At 34.1% G+C, this 20,484-nt stretch overlaps 1 protein-coding gene across 1 annotated transcript in view; it reads right to left on the bottom strand.

The window, feature by feature from the left end:
* arap2 (ArfGAP with RhoGAP domain, ankyrin repeat and PH domain 2) overlaps window positions 1-20,484 on the bottom strand; it is a 122,879-nt gene that overhangs the window by 13,702 nt on the left and 88,693 nt on the right. The window contains exons 19-29 of the mRNA XM_051115231.1: window positions 19,951-20,014; window positions 19,191-19,354; window positions 16,638-16,850; window positions 15,955-16,060; window positions 14,823-14,970; window positions 11,579-11,647; window positions 6,985-7,059; window positions 6,514-6,631; window positions 4,396-4,524; window positions 2,941-3,077; window positions 679-761 (exon numbers count right to left, since the gene is read on the bottom strand). Of these exons, the coding sequence (XP_050971188.1) occupies window positions 679-761; window positions 2,941-3,077; window positions 4,396-4,524; window positions 6,514-6,631; window positions 6,985-7,059; window positions 11,579-11,647; window positions 14,823-14,970; window positions 15,955-16,060; window positions 16,638-16,850; window positions 19,191-19,354; window positions 19,951-20,014 (1,306 nt within the window). The remainder of the gene's footprint in view (window positions 1-678; window positions 762-2,940; window positions 3,078-4,395; window positions 4,525-6,513; window positions 6,632-6,984; window positions 7,060-11,578; window positions 11,648-14,822; window positions 14,971-15,954; window positions 16,061-16,637; window positions 16,851-19,190; window positions 19,355-19,950; window positions 20,015-20,484) is intronic.

The raw sequence follows: 20,484 nt of genomic DNA on the forward strand, positions 1-20,484 counted from the left end.
CGCAAACAGATTGAAAGTCATTTAAGGGTAAATGCTATTGTAAGAATCATGCCGTGGATACATTCACAAGGAAAATTATGAATAAATGATCGTTAGCAAAAAAACAAATAAATAAATTAATACTCCAGCGCTCTCATAAATTACACTACAGTCATAAATTACAAAAATGCAACATTACTGAAATGAAACAAATCCACAGTTAACAATTTTCCCAGCAGGAGAGAGAAAAACATAGTACAGTGTATTTGCTAAATTACGTTTAATGAATTTTGTAATTGTGAGATATAAATCTGCTTTCAGATTGACTGCGATAGTCTTGTTTCTGAGGCGGGCATTTGGCACTAAACCAAGCAGCTCTGCATATTTGGCATAAGAGATAAAGAGTAAACTCAGAGCTCATTTGAACATAAACCTAGAGGTAATGTCAGAGCATTTATGAATCGATCTTAATTACACATTTAGGATTATTAATAAGTCTTTCAGTGTGGCCACAGTCATTTTGAATAATTTGTTTCGTATCACTGTTTGTGCGCTGTATGTGCTCTGGATTTAAATAAGGATTGTAATGAGGGCTTGGGGAAATTGTTACAAAAAGCAGCAGTTTCTTGAGGAAGACATGATTAGGTAACACTTTTTATAAATGTGAACGTTTTTTTTTTAGTGGATAAAGACTATTACCTGCTTGTTGGTTTCAGCTTCCTTCGTAGCCCTAGGTAACATTTAACAGACTTTAATGGAGCCTCTCTTTCTGGTTTGGTACTCTGTGGAAACAACAGCACATCTTTGAAAAAAAAAAAAAAAACACACTGGGCTTTTATTTAAAAAATAATGCTGTGTTGACAAATACACTACCAGTCGAAAGTTTTTGAACAGTAAGATTTTTAAAGAAGTCTCTTCTGCTCACCAAGCCTGTAGTTATTTGATCCAAAATACAGCAAAAGCAGTAATAATGTGAAATATTTTTACTATTTAAAATAACTGCTTTCTATTTTAATATTTTTTAAAATGTAATTAATTCCTGTGATCAAAGCTACATTTTCAGCATCATTACTCCTGTCTTCAGTGTCACATGATCTTTCAGAAATCATTCTAATATGCTGATTTGCTGTTCAAGAAACATTTATTATTATTATTATTATTATTATTATTATCAACATTTAAAACAGTTGTGTACTTTTTTCAGGATTCTTTGATGAATAGAAAGATCCAAGGATCAGCTTTTATCTGAAATAAAAAGCTTTTCTAACATTATACTCTATACCATTCAAAATCTTGGAATCAATATAACTCTTCTAAAACTGTACTTTGATTTAACAAGGGTGCTTTAAATTCATAATAAAGACATTTTTTAAGTTACAAAATATTTCTGTTTTAGATAAATACTGTTCTTCTGAACTGTCTCTTCATCAAAAAAAACCTGAATAAAATTCTACTCAGCTGTTTTCGACATAATAATAATAAATGTTTTTTGAGCAGCAAACCAGAATATTAGAATGATTTCTGAAGGATCATGTGACTGAAGTAATGATGCTAAAAATTCAGCTTTGAAATCACAGAAATAAATTACATTTTTAAATATATTCAAGTACAAAACAGTTATTTAAAATAGTAAACATATTTCAAAATGTTACTGTTTTTGCTATACTTTAGATCGAATAAATGCAGGCGTGATGAGCAGAAGAGACTTCTTAAAAAAAAAAAAAAAACAATAAAAATCTTACTGTTCAAAAACTTTTGACTGGTAGTGTATCTTACAGTACATTCAACATAGCTCATGCTTCATGCAGCTTTATTATATGTATTCATGTTATATATCTACTACAAACCTTTCCAAACAATCAACGGCACTAAAACTGGTTCATATACTGTATGCAGAAAAGTAGTGTAAAACAAAAAACCTGTGCTTTATTTCCCCCAGCTCATTCACTTGCATCAATAGGGGAAAAAACTGCAATTTCCTGTTTACAGCTGTTGGGAGCCCAAGGGCATTGTGTAAACTAGTATGTGCCGACAACACTGTGTTGTTGCCTGGAAGGGATGTACTTCGTACGTAATGCACTGCAAAACACGAGCAGCTCAGGCGAACACATCAGCGCTGGCAAAATGAGATCTAACCGAGAATCCTAACTTACAAAAAAGGAAGAAACAGAAAACAAAGGCATCAGAATATCAATTAAATTTCTGCTTCACAGCCAATTCCCACCTTCTTCACTTGATAATTAGCTGAATATTCTGCAGCATCCAGAAATTACACTAATTAAGGAAAGAACAGCCTTCATTCAGAGTGCCTTCGCCTCTCCGCCTTCCCTCCATCTCTCTCCCAGCCTCACACACACACATCTCCACACTTCGCTCAAATATCAGTTATTAACACATCCTGCACTTTTAGGAGACTGTGTCTTAGCTCACAGAGCGTGTGCCCCTGAGGAAGAGCAGATCGGCGTGCGCACAGAGTGAATAAAGTAAGTACGAGGGGATATTACAGAGAGAGAACCGAACAGACTGCAGTCGTTTAAATCACTGTACTCATTTCAGAGGGTAAGAGAAGTCCCACATTACTTTAATGCAAAATGAAAATAGCCATTATGGGTTTATTTGTTTCCGTTTTTTCTTCCACGCTTATTACAAGCGGGCCCCTGCGATTGGCCCAAAGCAGGTAATTTCACATCCGCTGTGTTTTTTAATTACTATTTCATCTGTAAACGCATGCTAAGAAAACAAACAGAGCTAAAATGAAATGCCACGCCGGAAAATCTAAATTGGTAAACTGGCGACTGCTGCAGGGCCGCTGGCAAACAGAGATACTGCGCAGAGGTCGATCCCGACGAACAGCAGGGATGGAGATATTTAAATATTACCACGGGCACAGATACTTAAAGACCTTGTAAACCATTTTCATTTGTTAAAATAGGAGGAGACTTGGAAATATAGGAGACGTACTTTTATGTCTTTGTACAACAGCAGCTTTTTGTCTTGTAGTACCAGGTATCGGTCCTGAAACTTATTCCCCAACAGGAGTTTGGAAGAACCGTCTTTGAATTTGAGTTGCTCTCCTTTAATGAAATCTTTCAGTTTATCTGTCACAAACACAGAACAACACAAAGAAAACACATTGAGTCATACCATGAACTATTTATGAGACAGAACTATACATATACTGTAGCGCCGCACCAGTGCGGTCCCCGCCACCTCCAACTGTAGCAAGGTGTCATACATTTTCGAAATGTCTAAAGTTGCATTGAAAATGTGCAACACATTTCCAGCTTAACACATTTGAGAGTCTAGCACATACACATCCTGCCACATGAATAAACCTGGGCATCACAGCACTGCTTAATATATATTAATATCTTTAGTGAGGCATGCAGAGAAGCTATTACTCAGCGCAGGTACAAAATTATGATTTCTGGCTGCTGTTACTGATGGTTTCAATAGCAAACCAAAAAGAGTGTAAATTCACATTCTAAGGGAAAAAAAAACCTGCATTGCTTTTCTGCAACTACTCCATTTATCATCAAGAGTGAAAAATTGATCAGGAAATTGGTACAGAGACTCTGAAAAGTTATGAAATTAGGCCAGAATCGGAAAACTTTATGACTGATAGTAACTAGGGCTAGGCGATTTATTATATATTTGCAACGACTTTGTTGGCCATAAAGTTAATTCAGTCCTACTTCATATTAGGTGACCTTAACTACTATGTACTTACATCAAAAAATAAGTACAATGTACTTATTGTGTTCATAATGTATTGCAAAACACTTCTGCTGCTATTGAGGTGGGATACGGGTAAGGTTAGGGACAGGTTTGGTGGTATGGGTAGGTTTAAGGGTGAGTTAAGGTAAAAGGGATGGGTCAACAGTGTAATTATTTAATTACATGCAGGTATTTTTTTAAATATATGTACAATGTAAAAACATGAATGCACACAATAAGTGCACTGTTAAGTTAAGGCCACCTAATATAAAGTTAGTCAATTTAAAACAAAAAAATGTATTCATTTTTGGCTTCTTAACCCAAAAACATTCACAGGAGTCTCCATGTGGGATGTTTCATGTGATAAAATGGAATGTGTGACTGGAATTTTAATGTTTTAGTGCAAATATGTTTAAATTATTAAAGAAACAGTATAATTCTTCCTTGTGTTTATTTAGTGACCAGAATACATAAATGTTAAGAGAGATACTGAATAATATCAAGGCTGAAAAATATGAGACATAATCAAATTAAGCACAGCTCTAATAATAACCAAAAACTGATTTTGAATGTCTCTCCAAAAAACTCTTAACTGTACATGTAATAATAAAACAATAATAAAACAACAAGATTGTTTAATCCGTAAATCAGAGTTTAGAGCGATCTGCTAGGGTGCATTAGGACATTTACTGTTGGTACCTGAGTTGGAATCTGTCATTTTAGAACCAGAATATTTCTTAATGAGCAGGAAGGCCGAGCTGGGATCCTCCAGAGAGCTCCACTCCAATACCTGCTCCAGAACCTTCTCTTTGTAGTGTAAGGGCCGCTCTGAGCACAGAGAGAAATGAGAGAAACACAATTCTTCATCCAACTTGTTTGACAATTGATTGCGACTCCAAAAAAATAGAAAGGCTAGAAACAAATGCTATGCAAATATATTAACACTTCTAGCTTCTAGGTATGCAAGATTGATTTCACACATCGTTGTGCTACAAAACATGTCAGAACACAATTCATATACGTTTAGTACATCTGATAGACTGCAATGTGGTGAGCAGACATTGTGTAAATGTTACACTGTTGTTCAAAAGTTTGGGATCAGTAAGATTTTTAATGTTTTGTAAAGAAGTCTCTTATACTCAGAGTTCCATTTATTTGATCAAAAATACAGAAAAAGATGGGTTTATGAAATATTATTGCAATTTAAAATATTCTATTTTAATATACTTCAAAATATAATTTATTTTTGCTGCTTAATTTTTTGGAATTTTCAGGATTCTTTGATGAATAAAAAGTTAAAAAGAACGGCATTTATTCAAAATAGAAAATAATAAGTCTTTACTATCACTTTGCATCAATTTAACAAATAAAAGTTTTAATTTCTTTCAAAAAAAAGAAGGAAAGAAAAAAATTACTGAGCCCAAACTTGAACGACTGTGTATATTGTTACAAACGATTTCTATTTTGAATAAATACTGTTCTTTTTAAGGCTTTATTCATCAAAGAATCCTGAAAAATGTATCACAGGTTCCAAAAAAATACATGAAGCAGCACAGATCTTTGCACTGATCTTAAAAAACGTGAGCTGATCACGCCGGCGTGACCGTTGACCCTAGGGAGTTAAAAGGGGTCATCGGATGCAAAGTTCACTTTTACATGTTGTTTGAACATTAATGTGTGTTGGCAGTGTATGTACAAATCTACCCTATAATGATAAAAAATCCATGCAGTGGTTTTTAATTTATCTGTAAAAATAATATCCAGTTTTTCAAATCAAGCCATTCTCTGATGCCTGTCGGTGTGGCGTCACACCAACAGAGGCCGTTCCCACGACAGTTGATTGACATGAGCGTCTTACCTCAGACCAGCTGTAACAGTCCAACCTCCATTGTTTCAATGCCTCAAATATCTTGAGCGGGGTGTTGTTTTACACTACAATTGAGAATTTTTAACCAAAGCATAGTATAGACTTTTCATTAAAACCCTAAAGAATCATATCAACTTGTGGAAAATGGGCATCCGATGACCCCTTTAAAATAGAAAACCACTATTTTAAACTTAAATAATATTTCACAATATTGCAGTTTTTTTCCATAATTGTAAGCAAATAAACACAGCCTTGATGAGCAGAAATTTTTTTTTAAAAAAAACATTACAAATCTTACTGATCCCAAACTTTTAACAGGAGTGTATATAGTGTTTCTAGCCAAACACACAAAAGTCTCTCTAAAATCTCACAAATGAATCAGCAGGACTGTATATTCTTATATCAGTTAATTTAACAAAAACATGCAGATTACATGAAAAAAACGAAAACAAACAAAACAATCTTTCTCATCATTACCAACCCCCCAAAAACTGTTTGTGCTGTGGGTTTGTCCTCAACACAAGCATAATTATGTGGTGTAAATTTGTAATTATCGCCAGCCAATCTGACTATGATTAGAAAACACACTCAAGTGCAAAATAGATCCATTATCAAGTTGTAATTTGTAAAAAGGAAAACACAGTGCTCGCTATTGGCAAAAATCACTCTTACACCACCTGTCCCCCCTCCCACCAATGCATCACAATCTGTTAATAGTTTCTCATAACCCTCATGAAATAATAATAGCACTAATCATGCACATTCACTTAGCTATTGAAGCATTTTAATGTGTGTGTAAGCCTTAGAGGAACATCATTAAATGCTCTAATAATTTGCTATCGACTTATAAAAAGATGCTTTATGTAGAATTCACTCGTTAGTTAAATTAAAGTATTGATCTCATTTGTTTGTAGTGTAACTGTAAGATTTAAAAGCAGCAGGACCCTTACCCATCTCTCCATTCTCAATGACCTCAAACGTGGTCCAGAGATCTTGAGCTCTGACCTCGATCCCCTTCATCTCCAGAGTGCTGACGGCAAGCTCGTCTGACCTCATGCTAGGAGACACCTTATAGAGACAGACATCAGTTGTCATTCTGTTTTCAGGGTTTCAAACGTTCAAGACTTCATTTCCTCATGCAAAATGATTTATCTACTTTTGCTGGAGGAGAAATGAGAGGAAAATAGGATAAAAAAGATATCAAAGAAGTGTCAAGAGAAGAAAACACTCTGAAGCAACCTCTATTAACTGAGGTTTACCTTGACTACTGATAAAACACAATTACTCTCACAATTAAATCAAACATGCCTTTGATTAACTGCAGTTTGATTTAGTCTGTGGCAGAATACCCTCTAGGTTCACACACACAGACAGCCAGACAGTCACACACACCTCAGACAGCAAGAGCGAGAGAAACAAACCTTGATTAAACAGCACTTCTCAGGCTCCTTTTTTTCCAAGTAGACTTCAAATATCAGGTCACCAGCAGGAGAGAACTGCAAACAGAGGTACACACAGAGAGACTAAACACACACACACACAACTTTAAATACATACTTAATTCATATAAATATATATTTGAAAGAAAGAAAGACAGACAGATAGATTGAACACAGCTTTTCCAAGGCTTTTCTAAGAAACTAAGCACCCACTGTACAGCAGTCTTTGTGGATATAATACAAAAGCAATCAGCAGCCCATTCAGTTCAGACCAGCGTCTGTGTGCGTCTGACTAAATGACACACAGCTGGAGTCCCACACATCATTTAGCAGCATTACACAACAAAAGCTGGCAAACATCTTAGCTCATGTAAACCACAGATTAAAGCTCCTCTTCTAAACGAACGAAACTGCTTTGGCAAAATGTATTTAAATGTAGCGTAAATTACACATATGCTACTATAACATTCCATAAGAACAGTGTAAACACTCTTATTCAGATATTCTGTAACTTCTACAATAAAACATGGTTAATTTTGCAGCCAGGGAATAGTACCAGTCAAAATGTTTCTACTATCTGATTTAGAGCAGTGGTTCTCAACCAAGGGGGCAGAGACCCACTGGGTAGCCTCAGCAAATCGGGGGCTTAAAATGTTTTACTTATAATAAAAATAATTAACTTAAATGATAAATTAGTTTATAGCTCATCTTGTTGATATGTGAACAGCTCTGGATCCTGTGCAGTTTTTTTTTTTGTTAAATCAAATGTAAATTAATGCCCCAGTCACATTTTCTTGGTACACATTACTTACACAGAAAAAGAAAGAGAAAAAAAATATTTTATATTTTTACATTAACAATATTCTATTTAATTAAAGCCAAGCATGAATCTCATCAGTGTTTCAAAGCATTTTACTTTTATTCCAAAATCATAACTGAAGGCAGTAACAATTTAAACAATATATTTTATTTGTGAACTTTGTTCAGCTATTCTTTTTAATAGTTAACTATTTTTTAATTTTTCAGATTATCAAAGCTCTGTAAATATAGGTTACAGAAATGGAAATTTACTTTAAATTTCACCAAGCTGATTATTCACTAAAAACTCCTATAGATCATGTTTTCATGCCATTTTTGATCTTATTTTGACGTAACAAAGTGGTTATAAGTGGTTATAAGTATGTAAGTGTGAGTTGCTCCATTAACGCCATTATATTGTTCATTCAGACTGATTTGCGAACGTGCACAATCGCAAGAGGCGGGATTTATCTCATTAACCAATCACAGCCATCCATTACCCGTCATGTCCAATCATGTAATGATAAAGGCATTGCCTCCTCTCATGTGACTTTCCCCCATTCATTCTCAATTACCACCCGCCAAACCCACCACAGGCTTTAAGGGTCTGTTAAAAAAAGACGCGGACTCCCACTCTAACTTTACGTGCTGGTGCAGGACTCGAAATTGCGACCGGTTTAGTCGCATATGCTCCCGGAATTTAATCTGCACGACCTCAAAATATATTTGGGAGCATTTGTGCAAGTGCGAGTAATTGTTGTGGTGCGACTTGTTTTCATTTCTTTACAAAACTTTCGCTAAATATTGCACAGTATATGACTGCTGTGAGCTGATACAGTGAGCCATTCTATCCATCATTAGCTTATATAACCAATCAAACTTCATCTTTACATTCTTAACTTTAATGCAGATTTTAGATATTAGCCATCAGTCACTCACATTGCGCTCCATTGAAACTCGGAACCGGACGTTTTTTGCTCCAAACGTTTTCATTCAACCAATCTCTGTTCCAGATTTGCACTGCATTGCAATTAGGGGTATGCCATATGAACATTTTTGTTTATTGACGATTAAAATATCCCTACGATCTGCTATTATTGAAGAAATAAAGTAAGCCTATTGTACTACAGCGCACATTCTATCAGTTGCAGTTCTGGCGCCTCCGTCTCACGCAACATATATTCACACCAAATGTTTACTCAGCAGCAGAATTCCACTCACTAAACACTGCACTTATTTGCAATCACACAAATACATTATTTGCACGTGCTTTAAACCTTGCCGCTTAAACTTTTAATTCACGTGCTGTTCTGACATACGCTTACATTTGAAGCGTGCGCACTCAAAAAAATAATAAAAAAAAAAAAAAAAAAAAAAATCAAAAGCCCGTCAAACAGTGCCTGATTGCTGGAGTAAGTTATCTTTCATGTGTGGTTTGGCCCAGGTGTTTTATGTAACATAATTTCACAAAGCTAAAGACTGTCAGATCATTCTGTTTTTGCTTCAGATACTGAAATTATAATCTAATTTAAACCAGAAATGGCTCATGCATGCAGCATCTTTGTGTGGATTAAGTTTAAAAATGCAGTAGTTGCCTCTCATTTAAATGGCTACAGAGAGTTTGACCTGTAATAGAGAAAATAAACATCTTGTTTGTGTACTCATATTTTCATTCTTTCTTGTCCCTTTCTTAAGGCAATAATTAATTATTTAAAAAGCCCATTTGTTTGTAAAGCATCGGCAATCAGAATCGGCCATGAAGAATCAAGATCAATGCATTACTAAAAAGAAGTGCGTGGTAAAGAATTTAGGATCAGGTCTGACTGGTGAAACTATTAATCATCAGGATGTTGCTGGCCGTTCCTCTCAATTGGCAGTTCTGGTGCTCCTTAATATTCATTGGGTGCTCCTAAATTTTATTTGGTGCTCCTAACTTTTTGAATTTGGGAGCACCAGTGCTACAATTTTGTTTTAAAATGTGACCCTGGACCACAAAACCACTCATGAGGGTCAATTTCTTGAAACTGAGATTTATGCATCATCTGAAAGCTGAATAAATATGCTTTCCATTGATGTATTGTTTGTTAGGATAGGACCATCTTTGGCTGAGATGCAACTATTGATCCTCTGGAATCTAAGGGTGCAAAAAAAAATTAAATACTGAGAAAATCGTCTTTATAGTTCTCCAAGTGAAGTTTGTAGCAATGCATATTACTAATCTAAATTATAAGGTTTTGATATATTTACTGTAGGAAATTTACAAAATGTCTTTGTGAAACATGATCTTTACTTAATATCCTAATGATTTTTGTCATAAAGAAAAATCAATAATTTTTACCCATACAATGTATTTTTGGCTATTGCTACAAATATACCTGTGCTACTTAAATGGGTTGTATTATGCTCTTTTACAAAGTCTTGATTTTGTTTTGGGGGTGTACAAGAACATGCCTTCATGCTTGGTGGTTCGAAAAACGCATTATTTTTTCACATAATTTACATTATTAGAATACCTTTCTACCAGCCTGGCACAAATGGCTCGATTAGTTCTGAGTTTGATGAAGACCTGCCTTCTGAAAAACTAAATGTGTTGTGATTGTTTAGCCATGTGAGGCACCTTTTATTATGGATGGACGCACTTTATTGGACTTATTTTGGACTGATGAAGAGAAACACTAATCTATGCCGTTCTAAAGCTCGGGAGTGCCAGGATAATTTTTAATAAAACTCCAAGTGGATTCATCTGAAAGAAGGAAGTTATATACACCTATAAGTAGTGTTGAGTCCTATCGTCAGCCTGCCAAATCGCTGATAAATGATATTATTGTGCGAGTTTATTTAATTATTTACATATTTAGATACATTGCCCAAAACCAGCTCCACTATTAACCTAGAACATCATCACTGATTAACCTTGCCTAGTCTAGTGCAAGTTTATGCATTTAAAAATGCATAAGCTTTAGCACTGCATTGCTAAAGTTAGGCTAATACCCCACCTTGTCCCTACCCACCCCTCAACAATTCGAATTTCCATAGGCGGGATTCATTTTAATGATATTCTAATGGGCCGTGTGACATCATAACATCAGGAAAACAAACGGTGTACTCCAAAGGAGCCGTTCGTTGTAGTTCTTGAAAAGGTTTAAATATATATATATGTATAAATCTCCCTTTACAGTGGACTTTGAGATTTGTAATTTTGTATATATTTTTTATGCCCAAACATACACACCACACACTGACTAAAATTCAAAAAGTGAAAAAGCATAAAGATTATGCTTTCAATTCAAAAATTAAAAGTGACTTTTGATACTGTATTGTGAGAATGTGTGTGAATGTGTTTAAGCGTTCAAAAGCTTTTTTCATGGGTTATTTTTCATGGGTCAGTTCCAACACTGTCCTTGCTCTAACTTGAACACATACACAGAAACTTTTTAAACTTGGACAGCTGCAAACAAAGGAAGATTAATTTGTTTTTCAGCTTATCTGAACAAATTGTTCCTTATGGTGCCAGCGAGGTATAAAGCAGGAGACGGAAAGGTTAGGTAGCACAAAGAGCTTGCTGTTTGCTCTAATTTGCTCAAAACAATACCAATACAGGTCAAAGTGATTCTGTGACCTGTGAAAACGTACACACATATATGCCAACACAAGGAGGTTAAAAGCTAAACGCACACATTTATGGCCTGTAACATCATGCTTTATAAAATTCTTTGTCTCTCACCCACAAACACACACACACACCTATTTAACAGAAAGGTTAAAAGGGGTGACTTACCGTGGTGTCCTTCCACCTGGTGATAAAGCTGTTTTCTTTCTCCATTTGCCTAACCTGCTCTTCATTGACCTGTTTTAATGGACCCGCACACATAAACAGAGATTAAAGCCCCTGGGCACAGTAAACAGACCTGTTCACATCCCCAACAGCAAAGTCAGAGCATTTAAACTCTTCAAAAAGAATCCCATAAGTGGACCCACTTGAAATGGCATGTCAGAAAACTTAAAGAGACAATTCACCCAAAAATGAAAATTCTGTTTTTAATTACTCACCCTCATGTCGTTCCAAACCCATAAGACCTTTTTTCATTTTTGTTGTTTTTCGAAACACAGATTAAGGTATTTTTTAAGAAAAATGTCTATGTAGGATCTATGTAAAGTCAGAAAACTCTTGGATTTCATCAAAAAAATCTTAATTTGTGTTCTGAAGATGAATGAAGGTCTTACTGGTTTAGAACGACATGAGGGTAATTAATATCAGAATTTTCATTTTTGGGTGAACTATCACTTTAAAGTTGGCTAACAACAGAATATAGTTGTCAGACGATTTTGGCTATAATTGATATCTAATTGTGCAAGCACATTCCCCTATTTTTGCCTTTGGATTCTAAATGTAACTCTGGAAAAGAGCTGATCCTAATGCTCACTAAAAGCTAATCTTTAAAAAGACTACTAACACTGTTAATGTAAGCTTACAATTTTTCATATTGCACATTATGTTGTGATCCTTAAATGTATTGTCTGAGCAAAAAAATGTACTTGTCCAGGGGCAAAAAAGCATTTTTGTTGTTGTTGTTGTTTTGTTTTGTTTGACGTAAATGTAATCCATTCTGAAGCAGCAGTCTCATCAATGCTCTATAAGGTCTTGTTTTAATAAGCATATTTGTGATATTTGCCTTAAATTGATTTCTAGGACACTTTTTAACTTTAGGAAGGGCATTATTTTGCTAACCGTGCTACCATAGTTTTTGCTTGTTACTGATGTTGTAATCAGGTTAATTGTCCGGGCGGGCAAGTAAAATTCTCTTTCACTTGCCCCTTCACAAAATTAACTTGTCCTGGACAAGCGGACAAGTATTAATGTCGAGCCCTTGAAATGTTTTATTTTTATTACACTACCTTAATAAAATGTAGAGCTGCAGCTAACATTAATTTTTATTGTCTATAATCTATAATATCAATTATTTTTTTTTCGATTAGTCGACTACTCTATTGATTATTTTTCAATAAATCTATTCATTATTTTCTTATCAGTTTAGGATTTTTTAAACTATCAATAAATAACAGCAACTTCTGCTATTAATCTTGTAATATTTTATTCAAACGTTTTCTCATAATTAATACTCTACAAAAATAGAAAAGAAAGAAAGAAAGAAAGAAAGAAAAAAAAAAATAACAATAAATAAATAAAAATTATGAGAAAAGAGAAAAAGAAAGAAATAATAACAATAAATAATGAAAAATGAAAAAAAGAAAATAACAATAAAAAATAAGAAATGAGAAAAAGAAAAATACCAAAAAATTAATAAAAAAAAATAAAAATGAAAGAAAGAAAAAAGAAGCAAAAAAAAAATAATTAAAACATCTGCTTGAATGCATATCTGTATAACTGAACCAACCCAATCTCATGAAAGTGCGTACAAATAGTACGTCAAATAAAAACAACAACACAAACAGCGTGGTACTAATACACAATAATTGAAGTTGGTGTGTATATGCTATGCAGTGGGTAGAATTAGGGAGTTTTTGTTTTTATTTGGCGTACTATTTACACATTTTCACGAGACCGGGCTCGAATGAACAGCTGCATTCATAACTGCATTCAGGACACTAGAGTGACAGAATTAAGAATGGCGTCATAACACCGGGAAGATTTATCACAGTTGACAGCCCGTTTTTTAAATAAATGAGCCCAGTCAAGGCTAGCCCAGTCCATCACACAGTTAAACAACTAAAAATGACTTTAAATGCTTTGTTAGTTGGGTAAAATCCTACAGCAGTAAATGGGAGAGTTCCACAAATATATTTTTTGCATTCCCATTTGCTCAAATAGCAAAAGAAAAACAACACGATAGTATTTTCACGACTTTCAATCAAAGGAAAAAAATTGAGCTAGACTGATATCAGCAGTCAGAAGAGAGAACAATGTCAAATTTACCCTCTCTCCCATAGACGCGGCATGACAAACACCCTCGCATAGCGTTAACTAGTTTTTTTTGTAACTTGATGAAAAGGTGATATAATACAAAGTATAGTGTTATAAATGTACATACATATTTTTAAAAATCAAAATATAAAAATCTTTAAAGGATTTATGATGATGATGACCGTTGAAACGGGTCATCACGGGCTTGTGGAAAGGGTCCATCCACGTAATTGCTGCAGCTCTAATAAAATGTATTTAAAAGACTTATTTTTTATATTTACTTAGAAATTTGACAAAGAAAACTGAGAAGTTGGCTCATTTGTAAACAAAACAACAAAAAAGAAACATTAACATATATAGTAAACGTTTAATTTACATTTGCATGGTTCGGTGTTAAGCTACATAGTACTTTAGTGAAATTTCCAATATTTTTCACTAGATTGTGGCTGTTAGCAACACTAAACTTTACGTTTCACACATTCTCCCTCTCTCCAAAAGTACAAGCGCGTGTGTGTGAAGCCAGGGGGCCTATGAATGTACGAGCGGGCCGAGGGGGAATTAGCACAGCACAGCACTGTAAATCCCATTACAGAGGCACACGTCCAAGTGCAACACGAACACCGTCCCCTTCTTCACACACTTACACTAAAGCTGCGCATTTCGTGGTGTTGAATGAAAATGCTTTTTACTGTTCACAGCACCATGGAGTTATATACTCTGTAATGGGTAAACAGCCACAGCTTGCCAGTTCGTTATAGCCCTCTTCAAATGAGGGGTTCAACACAGACAGGCGTCTATTTTCATAAGCAATAATTAGAATGGACAAGAAGATCAATGTCAATGATCAGTGAAGCAGAACCATAACTAAATCAAGGTCTTTCTCTTGTGTACTTATAAAAAGGGTATGACGTTATAAATTATTAATTAACACCACACACCTGTGAAGTCGTAAGAGCAACACTGTGAAATGTCTTTTGGTGTGAATATGATGCTATGTATAGTGAAAATCTGAGCAGTCTCATGTTTAGCAGGCCCTCAGGACTTCAAGTGACAGATCAACTAGGTCTGAATCCTGAGAGAGGACACACGTTTAACTCACAGAGAAGAGCTGGATGTAATTGTTGATGAGGTCTTCCACCACGCGGGTCTCCTGAGCCGTGTGTCCCTCCGTCTGAAACAGGCACGAGGAGAAAACACATGCCAGCTTCGGCGTGTTCATCTGGTTGATATGCGAACACCTCTGGATTCTGTGCAGATGTAATATATGTGCATAAATATATGAAAATGGCTGGAAAAAAGACCTACATAAATCATAGATGAGTAAACACACTCCGTCCATACAAATAAACATACATATACACTTCTGAACTCAGTGAACCCTGTGTGTAATGTGTAAAAACTTGCATTATCCACAAGGTTAAGCTTTTAAATACAGTAGTAAAGCAGTATAACTATTTTATGATGCCTGAATTCACTTGTAACATTTACATAAATTGATTTTAAATGTTTTAATTACATTAGCGTTGAAAAGTTTGCTGTCTGTCTCTTCAAGTCTGCATTTGTTTGATCAAAAAATATAGTAAAAATGCTAATATTGTGAAATATTATTAAAATTGAACATAACTGTTTTTCTTTTATTTTTTAAAAAATGTAATTTATTCCTGTGATGCAAATCTGAATTCTTTAGAAGACATTCCTCCATTCTTTAAACTAGAAGTATTATTTCCAAGTAAGAAATTCTCACTGATGCCAATTTTTGAACGGTATTGTATGTACAGCATTTATTGTCTTGGAAAAACATATTTGATCAGAAAAGAATTTGTTGGCACTGTGTTATTGTTTGCAGAACTTTAAGGTAGTTTGATCAAGAAAGCAATGACAGGAAGTGAGTGGACTGAAATAAAAGCACATATACACAACAAAAACAAAGCAGGAAGGTGCAAATGCTGTTTAGACCTGAAAACAACAAAACGATTATTGTTCATCATGGGGGAAATGTTAGGCTACACGCCAAATATGCCAAAAGGACCAATTAAGTCTTCTTCAAACAATTACAGTCATTACAAGAATATTTCGAGCAATCTGACATACCCAGTGAGGGTTTGGAGTGCCCATGTTTACTCCGAGCTATTTAACCAGACTTCAAACATCAACACAATACCAACTGGAAATGTGACTGGCTTCAGACGATGTTATTGTAGATTGTTGTTGTTGCCAAAAAGGGAAATTACCTGTACAAATGCTGCAGCAGAGCACCAAGAGTTGACCTGTTGACCTTGGGTAAACTCTGAATGTAGGATGAATATTTTTGCACTCTGACCTTCTCATCCTGTTCATCTATACTTATGGAAAATAAACACTATTTTAAGTAGAAATCAACTGTGCATCCATACAGAGTTCTGTTTGCATTCTACACAAATGACAAGATAAGACCTGCAAATGGCTGTAAAACTCCTAGACAAGCTCCTTAAAGGTGCATTCAGTAGTTTGGTGCTGGTTTATACCGCACAAGGTAATTATGTATCTTGCCATGTTCAAACAAAGAGAATACGCATGCTAGTAGTATTGTTTGGTAATATGAAGAGCAAAAATTTGTCAACGGAACACACTTATTTAATGCCTTTAGAGTGTTTTACCAGTGGAAACAATGGGAACTACAACTGAGGAACCAGAAAAGATCTGAAGCCCGAAAACAATAAATATCATGCTGACCCACTTCAATAGACAGCAGTGCAGCAACTAACACTACTGTGGTAACTTAAAGTACACAAGTTATGCCAATATAAACACTAGCCAAAGAACTATTGAACGCACCTTTAATAACAACCAACTGGATTTAGAGTAGTTTGATCTATAATTGAACACAAATGAATGCTCATTCACAGGAACAGATTAAGTGGTTGGCAGCACTAACCAAGGGCAGAGATCCAAAAAGGGTACAGCTCTTTAGCCAATAGAGCATCTTCACTGTGAGACAGAAAACTCTTGAGAGTGTCTGTGACGTCCTGTAGCCGGTGGTCTTGAGCCCGTAGCTTAACAACCCGAGCGTTCTTGGTAAACTCCTGCAGTAGCTGGGCCACACGGGCTGGGTCACCGTTCTTCTGGTAGATTCCCTCATAACACAAACCTGTGGGGAAAGGCCAACGGTAAGAGTGTGACAACTTTATAGTGTACTTACGATACATTTTTTAAACTGATCCATTGCTGCCACACGCATATTATTTTTTTCCACTCAGTTATGTCGTAATAACGAGATATGCCGTTTTAATGACATCTTTTCTCATTAAAATTACATCTTTTAATAATAATGAACGACATACTTATCTTGTTAAAATTATCTCGTTAATAATAACAAGATCTTACACAGATTCTGAGTCATATTCTCTGGCTCTGAGTACATTTGGACAGCATTATATTGTAGACAAACTGGAGATTAATCCTAATAAACATGCTGCTACAATAAAAAACATAACATTAAAATACACTTAAAACAGTATATTTCTATTATTCCCCAGCAGATCCTCGTTTATCAAGACAATTGCTTAGCTCACTCACAAAATGTAACCATGTATCTTATATAGTTTTTAATGACATGTTGTTATTACAAGAAAAATGTAGTTTTAGCAAGAAATGTCGTTTTAACTAGATAATTATACCATTTTCATGACATAACATCTGGTTATTATGAGAAAAGCTGTTGTTTTAATGAGACAAAGATGTAGTTTTAATAAAATAACATCTCGAGAAAAGACGTCGTTTTAACAACATTTCGTTATTACGAGAAAAGATGTAGTTTTAACGAGATAATTATGTTGTTTTAACGACATATCATTATTACAAGAGATGTCGTTTTAATGAGATAATTGTTATTTTAATGACATAACATCTCGTTATTATGAGACCTTTTATCGAGAAAAATATGTGGTTTTAACGACAACATCTCATTATGAGAAAAGATATATTTTAATGACATATCTCGTTAACATGAGAAATTAGGTATTTTAACGGCATAACATCTCGTTATTACGAGAAAAGATGTTTTAACAGGACGATTATGGCGTTTTAACAAGAAAAATATGTTGTTTTAATGACAACATTATGATAAAAAAATGACATTTTAATGACCCGTTATTACGAGAAAAGTTTGTACTTTTAACGTAAAAAGATGCCATTTTAACGACATAACATCTCGTTATTACGAGAAAAGATATTATTTTAACTACATATTTCATCATTACGAGAAAAGATGTAGTTTTAACGAGAAAATTATGTTTTAACGACATCTTTAACGAAAAGATGTTGTTTTAATGAGTTAATTGTCGTATTAATGGCATAACACCTCGTTATTATGAGAAAAGACATTATTTTAATGAGAAAAATATGTAGTTTTAACAAATCTCTTTATGAATAAAGATGTCGTTTTAATGACATATCTCGTTAATATGAGAAATGATGTCATTTTAATGGCATAATATCTTGTTATTACAAGAAAAGATGTTGTATGTTGTTTTAACAAGAAAAATGTGCCGTTTTAATGACAACATCTTGTTATTATGCAAAAAAATGACATTTTAACAACAACATCCCGTTAATACGAGAAAAGTTAGTCATTTTAACAAGAAAATATGCCTTTTTAACGTCATAACATTATTACGAGAAAAGATGTTATTTAATGACATACTTCTTTATTACGAGAAAATATGTAATTTAACGAGATAATTATGTTGTTTTAATTACATATCTTGTTATTATAACAAAAGATGTCGTTTTAATTAGATATTGTCATGTTAATGACAACATCTCGGTTATTATGAGAAAAGACATTGTTTTAATGTGAAAAATACATAGTTTTAACGACATCTCATTATGACAAAAGATGTCGCTTTAACAACACCTCGTTATTACGAGAAAAGATGCTGTTTTAACGGGACAATTATGTTGTTTTAACAAAAGAAAAATATGTTGTTTTAAAGAAAACATCTCGTTATTACAAGAAAAGATGTCATTTTATTGAGAAAAAATGCAGTTTTAACGACAACATCTTGTTATTATGACATGACGTTTTAACAAGATAATTATGTTGTTTTAACGACATAAGATCTCGTTATTACGAGAAAATGTCGTTTTAACATGAAAAAGATGTTTTAACGACATATCTCGTGATTATGAGAAAATATGCTGTTTTAACGGCATAACATCTCGTCATTATGACAAAAAATGTTGTTTTAACAGCTTAACATCTCATTAATATGAGAAAATATGTTTTTTAATGAGAAAAGATGTTGTTAAAACAACATAACATCTAGTTATTACAACATAATTGAGTGGAAAAAATAATGCAGTATGTGTGGCAGAATTTGCCACTGTATATTTTTAATAATAATAGTAATTTTACAAAATTAGATACATTAAATATTTCACAATGAAAAATAAATGTTTCAGTCTTATAGGAATATAATCAACTTACCATATTGGGTGACAAAAGCAATGCAGCTATCCACAATGATAGGAACATCATTTTTATTCATTTGCTGGTTGCCGAGAGCCATACCGTCGGTCCCAGCTGCCAACTGGATGGAAGAATGCCACAATGCAAAGTCCTGTTTGGTTATGCCATGTATGTAAACAGTTCTATTTAAAAAAAGAAAAGAAAAAAAAAACAAATGTTAAAAAGTTACAAATGAAAATGTAAATCACTATGACAGCATGGTGAAAACACTGTACAATGTACACGGTTCAAAAGTCTCTTAACGCTCACCAAGGCTACACCTAAAATCCAGCAGAAACAAATATTGTAAAATATTATTACAATATATAATAGCTCTTTACTATTTTGATTTATTTTAAAACTTCATTTATTCCTGTGATGGTAGAGCTGTTTTTTTTTTTTTAATCCTATGTCAAATGAACCTCCAAAAAACATTTTTAATATGCAGATTTAGTGCTTAAAAACATTTCATATATCAATGTTAAAAAGAGTTGTTCCACTTAATATTTTGTATTTTTCCAGCATTTTTTGCATCATTATAAATGTCTGTTAACATTAATGCCACTTTAGATCAAATTAATGTGTCTGAGTACACATTAAATTGTATTAATTCCTTTCTTTCTTACTTACTGTCAATAAATAAATAAAACTTCAAACTTTTGAACGATAGTGTGCTCACTAAAACTTTACATCAGTCTTCATTGTTGCATTAAGGTGTAAGTTGTCTAGCGTACTGTACCTCCCACTCTCAACCATGAGTAAGACCTGAATCTTCTCATCACCCTCCATATGAGTGGACACAGCTGAGGGAAAAAAATAAATACAGGAAAAACTTTGTTGAAGCAGTCCATAACACTATTACCTCGACATAATGATAAAAGCACTCTTAGACAAACTAAAATGAAAAGCATTAAGAGTGAAAGAAAACAGAGAAAAATGAAGTGAAACAAATGATGAGAGCTTTAGTGTTTTGTAAACTTTCCAGCTGGAGTAAGTGGAGCAGAAAGCTGAGTGCTGCTGGTCATTAGTTTCTACTGCAGTACATGAGAAAACCGCCTCACTGAACCCATCAGACACATGCACAGTTGTACATACACATTCAGAGTCACTGATTCTTCAACCAATCTTCCTCACATCTGTCATTTGTCTCTCTCTTTTCCTCAAAGTGCTAGACCAATATTGCAAACCATACTCAACGACCAAAACTCTCTATCTTTTATTATGTTTAATTAATTAATCAAATTCATAGACTCAATCACTTGTGCATAAATTC

Source organism: Labeo rohita, chromosome 7 (assembly GCF_022985175.1).
Source record: "Labeo rohita strain BAU-BD-2019 chromosome 7, IGBB_LRoh.1.0, whole genome shotgun sequence".
Taxonomy (NCBI): Eukaryota; Metazoa; Chordata; class Actinopteri; order Cypriniformes; family Cyprinidae; genus Labeo; species Labeo rohita.